The sequence below is a fragment of the Myodes glareolus genome, chromosome 25, assembly GCF_982192425.1.
Source record: "Myodes glareolus chromosome 25, mMyoGla1.1, whole genome shotgun sequence".
Classification (NCBI taxonomy): domain Eukaryota; kingdom Metazoa; phylum Chordata; class Mammalia; order Rodentia; family Cricetidae; genus Myodes; species Myodes glareolus.
In genome coordinates, this window is record NC_142050.1 from 27,848,523 (window position 1) to 27,864,392 (window position 15,870).

Sequence of the window (15,870 nt, forward strand, 5' to 3'; positions counted from 1 at the left end):
CAGTGCTGTGAGATCAGTCCCCACGTGGAGTGCAGCAAGACACAGATGGACGTGGGGTGTCTCCATGAGGGTGGGAGGAGCTAAGAGCTTGACACAGGCCAGAAACAAGTGAGAGACTAGGGGAAGTGCTATAGTTTGATTATGGCCTGTGTCCCCAAAGGGGTCCTTCGTTAGGAGCTTGATGTCAAGTGTGGTAATACCGAGACGGTGGGCTAGGCATGGTAGCACGATCCCAGACTCCCAGCCCTCAAGGGGCTGAGAAAGGAAGACTGTAAAATAAATGACGTTTTTTTGTTTGTTTGTTTGTTTTTAATTTTAACTTTTTTGAGAATTTCACACATGAGCACACTGTATTTGCATTATTTCCACCCCTTCCTCTCTTCTTCCAACATTTCCCTTTGGAGTGAGCACTCCAAGTGAAACCCTCTCAAGGAAGAAAAAAAAAAAAGAACAAGGCCCCAAGACCCCAGTGCTCAGGAGGCAGAAGCAGGAGAAACATCCATAGGTTCAAGAGCAACCAGGTTTCCACAGTGAGTCTCAGTCTGCCCAGGGCTATGAAATCCTATTTCCAATCAGAGGCTGGCAAAGGGGCACTAAAGTAATGGCACTTACCACAAAGTTGCAGACTGCGTTGTATCCCTGTGGGAGAAGGAAAGGACCAACTCCCGTACACCGTCCCTTGACCTCTACATTTGCAAACGCTCACACACATACACAAATAAATGTTTTAAAAAAATAAAAAGAGGTGGGGCCTACTAGAAATTAGTTAGATCACTAGTATTAAGGTAGTTCTTCCAAGAGTGGGCCATTTGGCTAGAGATGTCCCTCAGAGCTAGGTCCCCAGCACCATAAAAAAGAAAAGTAAAGTAGGAAGCTTGCCAACTCTTCTGTCAGCGGGCGTGGTGGCACACACTTGTAATCTCAGCATTCGGGAGCAAAGAAAAAAATAAAAGAAAGAAATGGTTTGTCATAAAGAGTGAGTCTAGTCATTATTTCTGGCTCCCTCTTTTCTTACATTCTCTGATGCATTCCTGCCCTGATGTCATCTACCACTGTGACCTCACAAAATGGCAAACTGAAGGGACTCCTGATCGTTCAGTCTCCAAAACTGTGTGCTAAATAAACCTTTTGCTATTCCTAACCTTGGGTACCTTATTATAGCAACAGAAGGTGACTGCTGTGTCTTCCCGTAACTCAGGCTCAGAGGCCAGTGGAATGAGCAAGGGACAATCCTTCCCACTGGATTGTGAACCGTGCTCCTTGTCTGTCTGCCATTGCCGCTGCAGCCTAAAAGATGTTGCTCACGGTGGAGGAATGCGTAAGCTAAGACTGCACCTGACTATACACAGGTGATTGCAGCAGAAATCTGGGGCAAGTCTAACAGGCAGAGTATTGCTCCAGAGGTGGTACAGTTTGCCAGGCCTTAACCTTCAACAAGGCTTCTGATCAATAGGGCATTCAAGGTAGACGTCAGGAGGTGCGATGAGACAACAAACCCGAGAGAGGAATGAGTGCGACACAAATAAAGTCCACTGTGCTAGTTGGAAGAGAGCGAGAAGAGCAGACTAGGGGTTATGAAAAGCCACAGATGCCAAACCAAAGCACTCTTAGCTCTTTGTAGGAAACGGCCACTGACAGCTTTTGAAAATGAGTGACCCACGGTTAAACCTCTGCTTGAAAATGTGAAAGAGTGTCAAAGTCAAAGGGACAGTGGGATGCCAGGACCACAGCGGACCAGGCAAAGGCAGCCCAAGCTGGTACAGGGTAGTGATCTGAGAGAGAGGAGGGACATTGGGCCAAAGGCAGGTTTGGCAGGGTGTGATGCAAGGTACGTTTGGGGTTTACTAGGAGTGTGCAGTGCTATACAGAGACCTGAAAAAGTCGGGGGGTGGGGATGACAAGCTGTATAGTGGAGTATTCTTTGGTGGTTTCTTTCCTTGCTTTTTATATTTCCATTTTGCACTGAGCTATTCAGATAATGCCGAGCCCTGCATCTGTGTAAGTATTGCCTCCCTCAGAATAAAGGCGACCACCATCTGTCTTCATCCCTGTTCTATTGCTGGAAAGACACAATGACTGGGGGCTCGCTTATAATTCCAGAGGGCAAGACCATCATGGTGGGCAGCAAGAAGCTAGGCATGGTGCTGGAGCAATAGCTGAGAGCTCACATCCTATCCACAAGTTGGAGACAGAACGGGGAGGGCTCGGTCTGGCGTGGACTTTTGGAACCTCCCAGCCCAACCCCAGTGACACACCTCCTCCAGCGAGGTCACGCCTCCTAATCCTTCCCAAACAGTTCCACCAGCTAGGGACCAGTCATTCAAATATATGAGCCCATGGAAGTCGTTCTCATCCACACCACACCACCAGCACTCCCATATATACTTGCTTTTGAAAATCATTTCACTAGCCACTCCAGAGAAAAGCTAGCAAAACTAGCCTTGCTTGAACTTTTCAGGATTGTACTCGCTTTGCAGTTCACCTTCCTCTTCCTGAACTGGATTTATAATGTTCTGCCCATGGTTTCTGCAGGAGTTGATGACTGCTTGTCGTTTAGATCCCAGTTTTGACATTGTCTCACCAGAAAATCCTCCCAAATCGCTAATCTAAAAGGAATGTGCAGAGGCTGAAGGGGTGACCCCTTGGTGAGACATCCGCTTAGCTTAATAGATTTATTAATCGTATGTATGTTTTGCCTGCTTGTATGTCTGTGCACCATGTGTGTACTTGATGACCATGGTGATTCCCTGTAATTATAGTTACAGACGGTTGTGAACCACCATGTGGTTGATAGGAATCAAACTCCAGTCCTCTGCAAGGGCAACAAGTGTCCTTAACTTCTGAGCCAGCTCTCTAACCTCCAAAGGTGGGTTTTTCTTAAAGATTTATCTTTATTATTTTATGTGTATGTCTTAGTTAGGGTTTCTATTGCTGTGAAGAGACACCATGACCACAGTAACTCTTATAAAGGAAAAGCATGTAACTGGCTTTACATTTTCAGAGGTTCAGTCCATTGTCATCATGGTGTGAATGGATGGCGTGCAGACAGACACGGTGCTGGAGGAGTGTCCTTCATCTTGACTTGTAGGCAACAGGAAGTGGTCTGTCTCACTGGGCATGGCTTGAGCATATATGAGCTCAAAGCCCGCCTCCACAGTGACTCTCTTCCTCCAAGACTATACCTACTCCAAAAAGGCAATATCACCCATTAATGTCACTCCCTTTGGGTTTATGGGGCCAATACATTCAAACTACCACAGTGTATTAAGGGGTTTTTTGTTTGTTTTTTGTTTGGCCTGCATATAGATTTGTGCACTAAATGCCTGCCTGCTGCCTATGGGAGTCAGAGGAAGGCACCAAATTCTCTGGGACTGGAAGAACTGACTGTAGAAACTGCCATGTGGGTGCTGGGAGCCAAGCAGGCGTCCTCTGCACCAGCAAGGGCTCTCAATGCCAACTCTCAGCACCGATCACCTTTACTTCTGGCCAATTTCATTTCACATCTTTCCGCTTTGCTCTGTTCCCCTCTCCCTCCCCCCAACATTCAAGAACTTTGCCTCATGTTGGGTGCTGAATTCCCACAGCAAGCAGGAAGCCAGGCATTTGGCAAATATGCAATAACTACTTGGTGAATTGAATGGAATGGCGAGAGTTATAAAAAGCAAGAATTGTGCCCCAAGCGCAATCTGAGAGAAGAGGATGAACTCACAAGGTTAAACCCACTCAGAATATAAGAACAATGCCCATCTTCCTCTCCTTCGACTTGTACCAGACTTTTTTTTTTTAACCGACATTTTTTCATTTCAACTCTCAGAGACCTTATTCTTGTTTTCTAGGAGAGGTCAAGTTCAGATGATTTCACAAGAGTGGTTTAGCCTATCCTAGCCTTTCCTTCCCAAAGACAAAACTTGCATATCTTGGTAGCCCGCCTCTTCTCCTCGTGCCCCGCCCAGTCGTACCACCAGGGCCTAAACTATCCCATTCAGCGGCTAGTTGGGGTTCGTAGCCATTGCCAACAACTAGCAAAAGTAAAGCGAAAAGCGACAGCCCCTGCAGGCAGCAGAGTAAATCGGAACACAAACTCAGAGCCCATAGGCGCCCGAAGGTCAGCCAGGCTCCGCCCCGTTGCCGCACGCCCCGCCCCGGTACCCTAGCAACAGGTAAACAGTGCTTGGTTCGCGGCGTCGGCTCTCTGGGAGAGGCGGCGCCTGGAGTTGGGTGAGCCGGCCCTTGCGTACCAGCCACTCGGTGGCTGGCTGCTTGCTGAGCTCGCCCAGCTCCCCTGAAAGCATCTGCGCCTCCGCACACCGCGAGGGCGCCCAACTGCGGCCACGGCCGGGGCAGGCGGCAACACGCCGGTGAGAGCGAGCGGAGGCCAGGGAAGCGGCGGGAGCGGGTGCGGGGACCTCGACGCCGGGGGCGGGGGGAGGGGAGGGGCTGGGATGTGGGGTCTGAATCTGGGAGATTGGTGTTACAATCACCTGCTTAGATGAGAAAGAAATGGCCGTGGGAATACCCATCCTGAAGTGGGAGAGGTTCGCAAGCGCTCGCCTTAACCCCGGTAGGCTTTGAGGGGAGGGCTTTCACCTCGGTCTACTGCCATCACCGCTGGGTGAGGTTCAACCGAGCGTGTGTGTGGGAGGGAGCGACACGAGAGGGACCCACGGTAACGACTGGACAGCAGCAGCAGGTTTAGGCTGTACCCTTTAAGACAGTTTTCGTCTCTTGATTCTGTGCATTTACTTTCGCTCTTAGAAGATGTTTTGGGGGTGTGGAAAATAGAGGGAGGTCAGCAACGAGGTTTGGAACCCCAAAACTAAGTACACGCCAACAGGGACCGCCAGGCTGCTCCTAGATGCAGGGTGGGACTCTGCCCGTGCTGTAGAAAGTAAGGTTGATCCTGGCGGGGAGGGTGGGGAAGGGAGGTGGGAGGTGTCCATACCACACCTAACCCCACCCTTCCTTATCCCTCCTTTCCCCAGTATTCCTGTTCTTCGGCTCGCATCCTGCAATTGGTGGACTCCTTCCCAGTCTCTTTTTTCTTTCTAGAACGGCTATGGTTTTGTCTTTCCACAGCCTCAGGGGTTCGCTGAGTACTGCTCTGTTGAACAGCACCAAAGGGGCCTCAACTTCTGGCGCCTTTATCATTATTACTATTTCTGCTGAAGAAAAAGCATGCCCCTTACTAGACCCAGCCAGGTTCTTCCGGAAATTTCCTTGCAAGTGCCCTACCTCAGTTACTGATCTTTTTATCTCCTAGACTAGAACTGTCTTCTGCTTCCTCTTGTTCGGTAAGCACCTATAGCCCTTTGCACCTCTCTTGAGGCGTCCTGCCTGTCTCGCTTTCCTTTTAGCCTGCCGCGTGGGAATGTGGTAAGTATGGAGCCCTTCCTCGTAGATCTGAAACTAGGTAGAGTTTTAAGTAAACGTGCTAAGTGTCTCTTGACTTAAATTTCTAGATTTATATAGTCCTACTGTTTTTTCCCAGGCCTAGGAAGGTGAAGCAGTATGATTTACAACCCCCGAGAATGACTTGCTTCTCCCTGCTTTTAGGTGTCCAACTTGTTAGGTTACAGCCCAAAGGCGTGAGCTGCTCTTCACTTGCTTCCCAGACTTGATTCCTCTCACTGCCTTCCCCACCCCACCCTCACCCCATTTGCCTGCGGACAGACTCTCTGGCCTTGCTTGGCCCTTTCCTCTTTGGATAGACTCTCCAACCTCCAAGTCCCAGTGGGCTGTTTGTTCTGCTTCCAGATTCTCTAACCTTTCAGCCTGTTCTCCAGGACCATGGTATTTCTGCCTGCCCTGTCGGGAGGCCAGATGCACCTGGGCCCCTCTTTCCCAGCGTGGTTGTTTGATCCATGCCTTTGTGATAAAGGGCGGGTGTCTTTCCCCCTCCCCTCTGTATCTAGTACAGAGGCAGGAGCACAGTAGGAATTTGGAAATACTTGAGTGAATGAACAAGGCCTCTGGCAATGGAGAGCAACGGGAACACTTGTGTGTCTTTTACACTCTGTGTCTGCATTGCATCTGTCTCCGTTCCTTTTCGGGTGGCTGTGCAAATACCGGGAGAAAGAGTTTAGTAATTAAGCGTGTTCAGGTTTACACTCACAGGTTCCTCATAGTGGAGAAGGCATGGCAGAGCTCATGGCCATGGTCATGGTCATGGTCGGACCATAACTGTTCACATGGTGGCAAGTCCGAAAGCAGAGGGAATATGGCCTGCTTCTGCCACCTACCCCTTCTCCTAAAGGCTCCTCAAGGCCCTCTTGGGAATAAACAATTAGAACATGAACCTGTTAGGGACATTTCAGATTTGAACCAACACAGCATCTGGTTGTGATTTATTTATTCGTTCAGCGAATCCTGTTCATCCATTTGGTGTACCAGACAATGGTTTAGGCTAAGGAATTCAGTGATAAACTCACAAGCAAAATCCCTCTGGAATACCATCAATTACTACTAAAATTACTATTAAGTAGTTGCAATACTTTTAATGAGAAACGTCCCCCATAAACTCAGATATTTGAATACATGGTCCCCATTTGACAGTGCTGTTTAGGGGGGTGGTGCAGTCTCTCTGGGGGAAGTATGTCATTGTGGGAGGGCTTTGAGATTTCAGAGCCTTACCGCATTCCCAGTTCACTCTCAGCTCTCTGCCCTGGCAGCAGTTACAGTGATGCCTCCATCACTGTTACGAATCGTCCCTCCATCCACCAAAAGTAATCTCGCTCCTCTATAACTGTTTTTGGTCATGGTGTTGTATCACAGCACCAGAAAAGTAACAAATACAGAGGTAAAACTGCCCAAGGAAAGGAGCTCGAAAATGGTACTTCAGAGGCAAAGGCCTCGTGGAGCAGTTAACAAGAGACAGACTGTGTGAGGACTCGGAACAAACACCTTGCCTGGGACAGACTCAGGTTATGTTCTTTTGTCTGTTGATGTATGTGTTGGCATATACGATACAGTAGCGTTGTATGATTGTCCTAGGACAGAATGGACGCTGTGTCAGGGAGGTTTCTCCTCTTTGCTGCAGTGGGAACTGAACCCAGGCCACTGGAGATGCTAGGCGAGGGCTTTACTGCTCGAACCCAGGCCACTGGAGATGCTAGGCCAGGGCTTTACTGCTCATCCACATATACAGTGCCCCCCGGAGCCTGCGAGGTTTTCGTGAAGAAATGATTTTGAGTAGAGTCTGAAGGAAGAGACAAAGCAAAGCATTCCTCTCTGGTTATGTGAAACCTCCAGGCCGTGTAGTATAGGGGAAAGCCTACAGAAAAGTCAGGGCCTCTGGAAACGGGAGGAACTTGGCAAGTTTGGGAGCTAGAAAGAAGGCCAGCATAGATGCAGCCAAGTAGCCTTCCTTATGGCATTTGTAAGGTTTTAAATTGTGTTCTGAGACAAGAGGGGAGCCACAGGGTTTCCTTGAGCCAACTAAAGCCATGGATGCTTGCTGGTGAGATGGCTCAACGGGTAAAGGTGCTTGCAGTATGCTGTCCACATAAAACATACCATAATTAGCTTTGGGGGCTGCCTTTTTATTTATGTATATTTTTATTTGCTTCTGACATAGACTCTCACTGTGCAGCCCTAGCTGCCTTGGAACTCGCTACGTAGACCAGGCTGGCCCCAAACTCATAGAAATCCACCCGCCTCTGCCTCCTGAGTGCTGGGATTAACGGCGTGCCCTCCAGGCCCAGCTGCCATGCATTGCTTTACTTAATTACTTTGCTATTCATCCATGTAGTTATACTTTTCTCATTGCTCAGTAGCGTTCCACTTTATGGTTATACCGCCGTGTGTCTATCTGTTTATCTGCTGAGGAACCATTGAGAGTGTTTCCGCTTGCAGCTCTAGCAAATTAGGCTACTTTGAGAAGTTATGTCCAAGTCTCTACGTGGAATATGCTTTCACTTCTTTAGGAGTAGAATGGCTAGGTCAAATGCTCGGGGTGGTTTGGCTTAAAGAGAGGCTGCCGAACTATCTTTTTTTTTTTTTAATTGTTAACATCTTTGTGCATCTAAACAGAGGACAGCATCTCAGTCATGTGAAGTGGGCCTTCTGTGACTGGAAAACAGAAAACTCTGTGAAATGTTTGCTTCCCTCCTGCCACCTTCTTTTCTTCCTTCTTTTTTCCTTCATTTCCATCCACTCATCTCTAATCTGAGTGGATTAAGGACTTATGAACTAGAACCTCATATGGGAGATATCTTTTCTAGTAGTGACTTGGCTAATAAAAGTAAGCTGCATCATGATTATAAATATCCACACAAATAATCAACTTGAAAGAATGCCGGTACAAGTCTCCGTTCCAAAGGCTCTACGGCAACATTTTTGTTGATAGTTTTCCATTTACTGTACATATGGTACATATGGACCCAGGGTTGTTGTCACTAATCTCATGCTTCCTGCTGTGGATATGCTAGTCTTCCTCAACTGAGTCACGCCTTTGCCTGAAAGAGAAGCAGACAACAGCCACAAAGAATGTTGTCTATTGAACAAGTTCTTTCTGGATGGGAGCTGGGATGGCAGGCGGGAGGGAGTAGCCAGCACTGCAGGGCGACCTGGGCGTCTATGGGGTCGGGGAACACCCAAGCTCCTCCTCACCGGGACCCTGCCACGGCCCGAAGCAAACTCATCCCTCCAATGGCCCTCTGCTCCCGAACTATCTTCTAGAGCATTTCTGACAGCTTCAGTCTCCTCAAGGGTGTATGAGAGTTTCCAGTTCCTCCGTTTCCTCGCTTGAGATGGCCAGTCATCTAAGGAGCCGTTCTGGTCGGTGTGTGCTGGGTAGCTTGTAGTTTTCATTGTGTATGTCTAATGTCTAACAATGTTAAGTGTCTGTTCATGGCTTATTTCCCATGTCTCTTTTCCAGAAAAGTGTTAATTTGATCATTTTGCCCATTTTTATCATGGGTGGCTCTTACTCTTGTGCTTTGAGCATTCTCTATTGTGGAGGTAGGCCCTTACCACATGCTTGATTTCGAATGATTTTCTCCCAGTCTCTTCCTTGGCTTTTATTCTTTCGGAAAGCAGACGTTTCACATGTTGATTGCAAGCTTAGTGACTTGTTACATGACATCGTTTCTTTTTCTGTTGCTGTGCTTGAATGCCATAATGAAACTGGGAGGAGAAAGGGTTTACTTTTGGCTTACACTTCCAAGGGAGATAGTCCTCACACTGGGGACGGCCTGGCTCTGGGAGTGTGAGGTCAGCCGGGTGTCAGGAAACAGAGACTAGCAAGTGAGGCCCAACTGTAAAACCTCAAAATCTGCTCCTCCCCTCCCAAACAGCTGGGAACCAAGTGTCCAGACACACAGACCTATGGGGGACATTCTGTAGCCTCACTCCAGCGTATGGGTTCTGATGTCACAGCCAAGACATCTTTGCCAAACTGAAGTTCATAAAAGTCTCTAGAGGTTTTGTGATTTGAGATTCATTCTGTACTGAGGTCTATGATCAATTTTGAGGGTTTTTTGCTTGTTTGGTATGGTTCAAGTATTGATTGGGGTTCTTTGCTTTTGTGTTTTGCTCATGGACCTTCCTAATTCTAGCACCATGCACTGTAGAGAGATAATCACTATGGTGATGCTGTCCATGAGAACCAGTCCTTCATATATGTGTGCATCAATTGCTCGACTCTTTATTCTGCCCCACTGATCTGTTGCTCTGTCTTGACCCACCGAGCACACAGGTGGTCTGATGCTGTAGCTTTATAGTGACCTTTGAAATAAGGTAATATCAGCCCTCCAGCTGTGCCCTTCTTCAAAATCCTTTGCATTTCTATATGAATTTAGGAAATGTCTACAAGAAGATGAGAATTTTGAATTAATACTTACAGCCTTCATCTTACAACCTGTGCAATTCCATCTGAATTTTGGAATAAATCTTCCGATTTCTTTTTTTAATTGCATTTATTATTTGTGTGTGGATACACACACAAGGCAGGACACGGCACATATAGGGAGGTCAGAGGATGCCTTGCAGAGGTCACTTCTTTCCTTCTTCCAGGTCTTAACTCAGCTTGTCTGGCTTCGTGACAACTGCCCTTCACTCCTGAACCGTCTTTCCCACCCACCGTGGTTTGCCAATTTCTAAAAATGTCAAGTTTAACTGAACGTTGTGGGACACACCTTTAATCCCAGTGCTTGGGAGGCAGGGGTAGATGGAGCTTGAAGCCAACCCAGTTTACATGGTGAGACCAAAAAAAAAAAAAAAAAAAAAAAAAAAAACCAAGCAAACAAAAGGTTAAAAAATGTTAAACTTTGATATGAATTTTAATTCTCAACCTGTCTTAGGTTTCCTGTTGCTGTGAAGAGATACCATAACCATAGCAACCCTGTCAAGGGAAACATTTAATTGGGTGGTTTACAGATTCTGAGGTGCCGTCCATTACCATCGTAGCAGGACATGGCAGCATGCAGGCAGACTTGGTGCTGGAGAAGGAGCTGAGTCTACATCTTGATCCACAGACAACAGGAAGTGAGCTGTTAACCACACTGAGTGTAGCTTGAACAAAAAAGACCTCAAAGCCTACCCCCACAGTGACATACTTCCTCCTACAAGGCCACAGCTACTCTAACAAAGAATTATCTCCTAATAGTGACAACTCCCTTTAGGGGCCATTTTCTTTGAAACCAACACACAGCCCATTTAAAGATTAAGACATGTGTGCATGCATACATGTACACACACATTTTGTTGCACTTTTTTCAGGTGAGCCACACACCATTGACATTTAAGAATGTAAACAATTATAAAGAGCTGGGCAGTGGTGGCACAAGCCTTTAATCTCAGCACTTGGGAAGCAGAGGCAGGTGGATCTCTGAATTCAAGGCTTGCCTGGTCGACAGCGTGAGTTCCAGGACAGAATGCAGTCTTCTGGACTTTGTATTATTTGTTCTCATTTGTGCTTTCTTTTTTTTTTTAAAGTAATTATTTGTTCTCATTTGTGCTTTCTTTTTTTTTTAAAGTAATTTTATTAAATTATAAAAGTTTCCATTTCCGCCTCTCCTCCCACCACCCTTGTGCTTTCTTTTTAAAAAGATTTATTATTTATTTGTCTGTGTGGTTGTATGTACATATGCTTGCAAGTGCCTTCAGAGTCCAGAAGGGGGCATCAGAGCCCTTGTAGTTATAAGCGATTGTGAACTTCAACCTCATGAGGGTGCTGGGAACTGAACTTAGTCCTCAGGATGAACAGAAAGTTTTCTGTACCACTGAGCCATCTCTCCAGCACTACCATTAGCATTTTCTCATTTATATCTCGTGTTTACTCCTGGTTATGGTGTCTAGAAATATACTGCATTTCACTGGCAAAAGTATATTTCAGTCTTTTAAACACACTGTTTTGTTTGTTTCATCAATTCTATGTTAATATTTAGCCATTGCTAAGCCCTGATCATTTATACATTCTCCCTCCTCCCCTAGCTAGAAGAGACACTTTAGTAATCCTCGCCTGTCCATCATTTTCTCTGTGTGTGGGGTGGTCACAGGACACTGTAGTAATGCTCGCCCGTCCATGTGTGGGGTGGTCACAGGACTCTGTAGTGATGCTCGCCCGTCCATGTGTGAGGTGGTCACAGGACAGAGGGAAGTTCAGTTCAGCTGTGTGCTCTTGTAAACTGGCTTTGGAACAGTTTCCTGCTGAAACAGAAAGGTCGCCGTTCCCTTTCCCTAGACATTCCTGACCTCTTCGGCTAATTGTACAGAGCATGGGCTCTGAGCTTGGTGACTGTCACTTGGCACCCACCAAGTGACCTTGCCAAGCCCCTGCTATGTCATTGTGGGGACAGGCACGGCGCCCGTCTACCTTGAAGCACAGCTCTGTGGTGATAAAGGCGATGGCAAGAGCCATTTGCCAAGCGCTTGCTTCAGACTGAGTCTGTTGTCTTGGATGACATCACACTTAAACCTCATGACTGCATGGGCTGGAGAGATGGCTCAGCAGTTAAGAGCACTGACTGCTCTTCCAGAGGTCCTGAGTTCAATTCCCAGCAACCACATGGTGGCTCACAACCATCTATAATGAGATCTGGTGCCCTCTTCTGGCCTATACACAGGATACTGCATAAATAAATAAATAAATCTTAAAAAAAAAAACTCACGACTGCTTAGGTAAAAAGTATTCGCATAACAAGTACCAAATACGCAACTTGTCTCCTGTCTGTATATTTTGTTTTAAATTTAATTTTTTTGTATGCAACCCTCCAGAAATATATTGTGAGATTAGTTTGATAAGATAAATCCCCATAGGTCCACTCCTCGGGTCAGAAAGTATCAGGAGCTGACCAGATCCGTGGTTTCTGTTCTTCAGTAGGCTGTAGAGAGGACAGCAGTCCTGGAAAGCAAAGCCTCGTCTTTTATTTTGTCTCTGCAGTTTCAGTGTGCATCTCCGAGACACGAGCACATCAAATGCCATTATCAGACCTAACAGACAGAGTCCCCTGTTTTCCTCGAAAATGTCTTTTCAAATCTTATGCAAATAAGAATGTGAGGAAGCGCCACGCTAGAGTACCACGATAGAGAGCACCACGCATAAAGTTGGGTTGGGTTTCTTTAAATGTGAACTGAACTGCTTAGGTAGCAGCTGTCGCATTTGATTCTCCTGCTCCAGGCAAGCATCTCTTTAAAATATGGGGATATTTGTACATATCGTAGGATGCAATACAATAATGTGATATATAGAGACATTAAATCAGACTGATTAGCATTTCATTTTCTCTAACATTAATCAACCCTGTGTTGGGAACCTTCAGACTCCTCTAGTTATCATGAACATATGAACATTTGTGGTGGCAGTTTGGATATTTTTATTTTATTTTAGGCTTTTATCTCCCCTTAAAGTCAGTAAGGAAATGTGGAAATTTACTTATGGCAGGGCTTGATGGCACATGCCTTAGATCCCAGCGCTTGGGAAGCAGAGTCAGGCAGATCTCTGTGAGTTCGATCCCATCAAGGTGATGAACTAATCCTCTCCATGTGTTGTATTTGTCTTTGAAAGTCAGGTAAAGGGAAGAAAGGGAAAGTCCGGGTCAAGACTTTCGGGAAGAAGCAGAAGCCGAAGAAGCCGGAAGCAGACATCCTCAGCCCTGCCGCCATGCTGAACCTGTACTACATTGCCCACAATGTCGCCGACTGCCTGTACCTTCGGGGCTACCCTTGGCCAGGCGCTCCCAAAGGGAAGAAGGGGAAGAACAAGCTTTAAGTGATGGAATCCAACACACATACGTTTTGGTTTCCAGGAGCAGAAAATGGGAGAAAGCATTCAGGACAACTCAATGGCGCAGGCAAAATAGGCTTACCAAAGACAACGAGAGACACATAGCCGGTGTACTTCTCCGGTGAATAATGGCTGAGAGATGCACGTTTATTGCCACAGCTAAGCTAGGCACTAGGTGGCTTCACTTTGTTTTTTCAGAAGTAATCAGGAAAACCAACCCCAAGTGGTTCTTAAAGGAGACACTGGCAATGGCAGTGATTTCTATAGTATTTAATCATAGTTCTCAGAATTAAACCTTGTTCTCAGAAGGCAGCTCCAGTTTCGTGGATCGTTTTCTTTTGTGTGAGGGGTTGTTTAGCGAGGACGAGGCAAAAGGCAAAGGCCGACTTTGTGTGCTTTGTGTGTTCCTTCCTCTTGGGCATTTTTTTCTGTTGTGATTTGATTTGGGTTTGTTTTTTTTTTTTTTTTTTTCAATGCTGGGGATGAACCTGGGGTCTCCACTCAGGAAGAGCTCTGCCGTTAAGTTACTCCAATACTTCCCTTTTTTAAACATAATGGAAAATAAATAATTTGTTTTTATAATTTTCTATTTAGCAGTCTTTCTCAAATTTCAACTGACTGCAGACTCCAGGGAGACTAAGCTGGTTACAGGCGCTCCAATCCCGCCAGGTTTGCAGGCACCTGACTGAGATCTGGGTGAGGAAAACGGCTCCCGATATGGTGCTCGCTGTGAAAACAGGAGGGCCTGAGTTTGCTTCCCACAGCCCTGTAAAATCCGGCACCATGGTGCATGTTTGTGATCCTAGCACCAGGGAGATGCAGCGCTAGTGATGGGAAGGAGCCCTGGGGTTTTCTGGCCGATCAGCTGAATCAATGAGCTCCAGGCTCAGTGAGTGACTCTGGAGGAAAGGATTGAGGAAGACACCAGTGTCAGCCACTGGCCTCTCTGCACACTCAGACACAGACTCACAAAGATCCACCAGGTGGTGGGTGCAGGAAGAAGAGAAACAAATCAGATAAGTTAGCTTCCCGTTATGACAAAGGGCCTGAGGAAAGCGGTTTAAAGGAGTAAGACTTCTTTACTCTCCCGTCAGAGGCTGGCTCCTTTATTTGGGGAATGAGACACAACAGAATACCATGGCGGTCAGAGCATGTGGCAGAAGTGGCTGACCATCTTACAGCGGCCATGGAGGAAACAGGAAGGCAGCTAGGAGCCAGGGACAGAACACGTTCCTTCCATCACTCCTTCCCTAAGGAGGGCTCCCTCGGTGTAGCTCTGTTAGCCTAAAACTCACAGGGTAGCCCAGACTAGCCTCGAACTCACAGATCTGCCTCCTAAGCGCAGGCCCTGCCTCCTACAGTTAACACCAACCTCCCAATTCAGCTACAGCTCCATTAGTGTGGATTAATCTGCTGATAGGATTATAGCCCTGATGATCCAGTCATCTCTGAATAGTGCTGCACCATGGCTAAACCTCCAATACATGAACCATTGTGAAACATTCCAGATTTAACCATAACTTTCTGCCCTTAGGCCCCAAAGACTCATGCCCATTACACAAAAGATGTTGAAAGATGCTCCAGAATCCCCAAATTCTCAAAGGTTCTGGGGCTCCACAGAAATCTAAGTCCAAGTCTCTTAGACTCATGTCTCTAGCTGTGAGTCCCTGTAAGGTACAAAAAACAAGTTACAGACTTCCAAAGACCTTGACGCCCCAGCCCTGACTCTTGAAAAGAGGCAGTTGCAGGTATGTGCGGCATTCCTGATGCTTCTCTCCGTACCTGCTATCTTAGGGTTCTTATTGCTGCAAAGAGACACCATGACCACAGCAACCAAATGAAATTTAATTGGGATGGCTCACTTACAGTTTCAGAGATTCAGTATCATCATGATGGGAAGCTTGGCAGTATGCAGAGGTTATGCGGGAGTAGTAGTTGAGAGTCCCACATCTTGTTGTTTGGAGGAGGGCTGCTTGTTGGTTCCTGGCTGCTCAGACTCCCGAAATAATCACACAGAAACCATACTATTTAAGTCACTCCTTGGCCCATTAGTTCTAGCTACTTATTGGCTAACACTTAAATCTTAATTTAACCCATTTCTAGTAATCTGTGTATCGCCATGTGGCCGTGACTTCCCGGGTAAAGTTCCCAGCATCTGTCTCTGGTGGGATTACATGGCTTCTCCCTGACTCCACCCTTCTTTCTCCCACCATTCTGTTTAGTTTTTCCCACCTAAATAAGTTCTGCCCTATTGACAGGCCAAGGCAGTTTCTTTATTCATTAATGGTAATCACAGCATACAGAGGGGACTCCCACATCAACAGCTTGAAGGTAACAGGAAATGAACTGAGACCCTGGGTGGTATCCTGAGCATAGGAAACCTCAAAACCCCTGTGGTGACACACTTCCTCCAACAAGGCCACCCCACTCCAACAAAGCCACACCTCCTAATTGTGCTGCTCCCTGTGAGATTATGAGGGCATTGCACTCAGAGGACCACACCTGCCTCCTGCTCCTCCTTCCTGGCGCTCACTGCTTCCCCCAGCCCACCACTCTGACACCTGCAGGGCTTTGCTTCATTCTCTGTGCTCAAAGCCGGTTCACTCCAAGCAAGCACCATGGTAGGACAGACATATTCCACTTTGAGT

At 46.8% G+C, this 15,870-nt stretch overlaps 1 protein-coding gene across 1 annotated transcript; it reads left to right on the top strand.

Annotated features, from left to right (window-relative positions):
- The first annotated feature begins 1,821 nt into the window (after positions 1 to 1,821).
- Positions 1,822 to 13,802, top strand: Smkr1 (small lysine rich protein 1). Its single transcript, XM_087901741.1, has 3 exons — positions 1,822 to 1,828; positions 4,269 to 4,358; positions 13,008 to 13,802. Exons 1-3 carry the CDS (start codon positions 1,822 to 1,824, stop codon positions 13,205 to 13,207), a joined length of 297 nt encoding a protein of 98 aa, XP_087757867.1. The 3' UTR covers positions 13,208 to 13,802.
- The last annotated feature ends 2,068 nt before the right edge of the window (positions 13,803 to 15,870 follow it).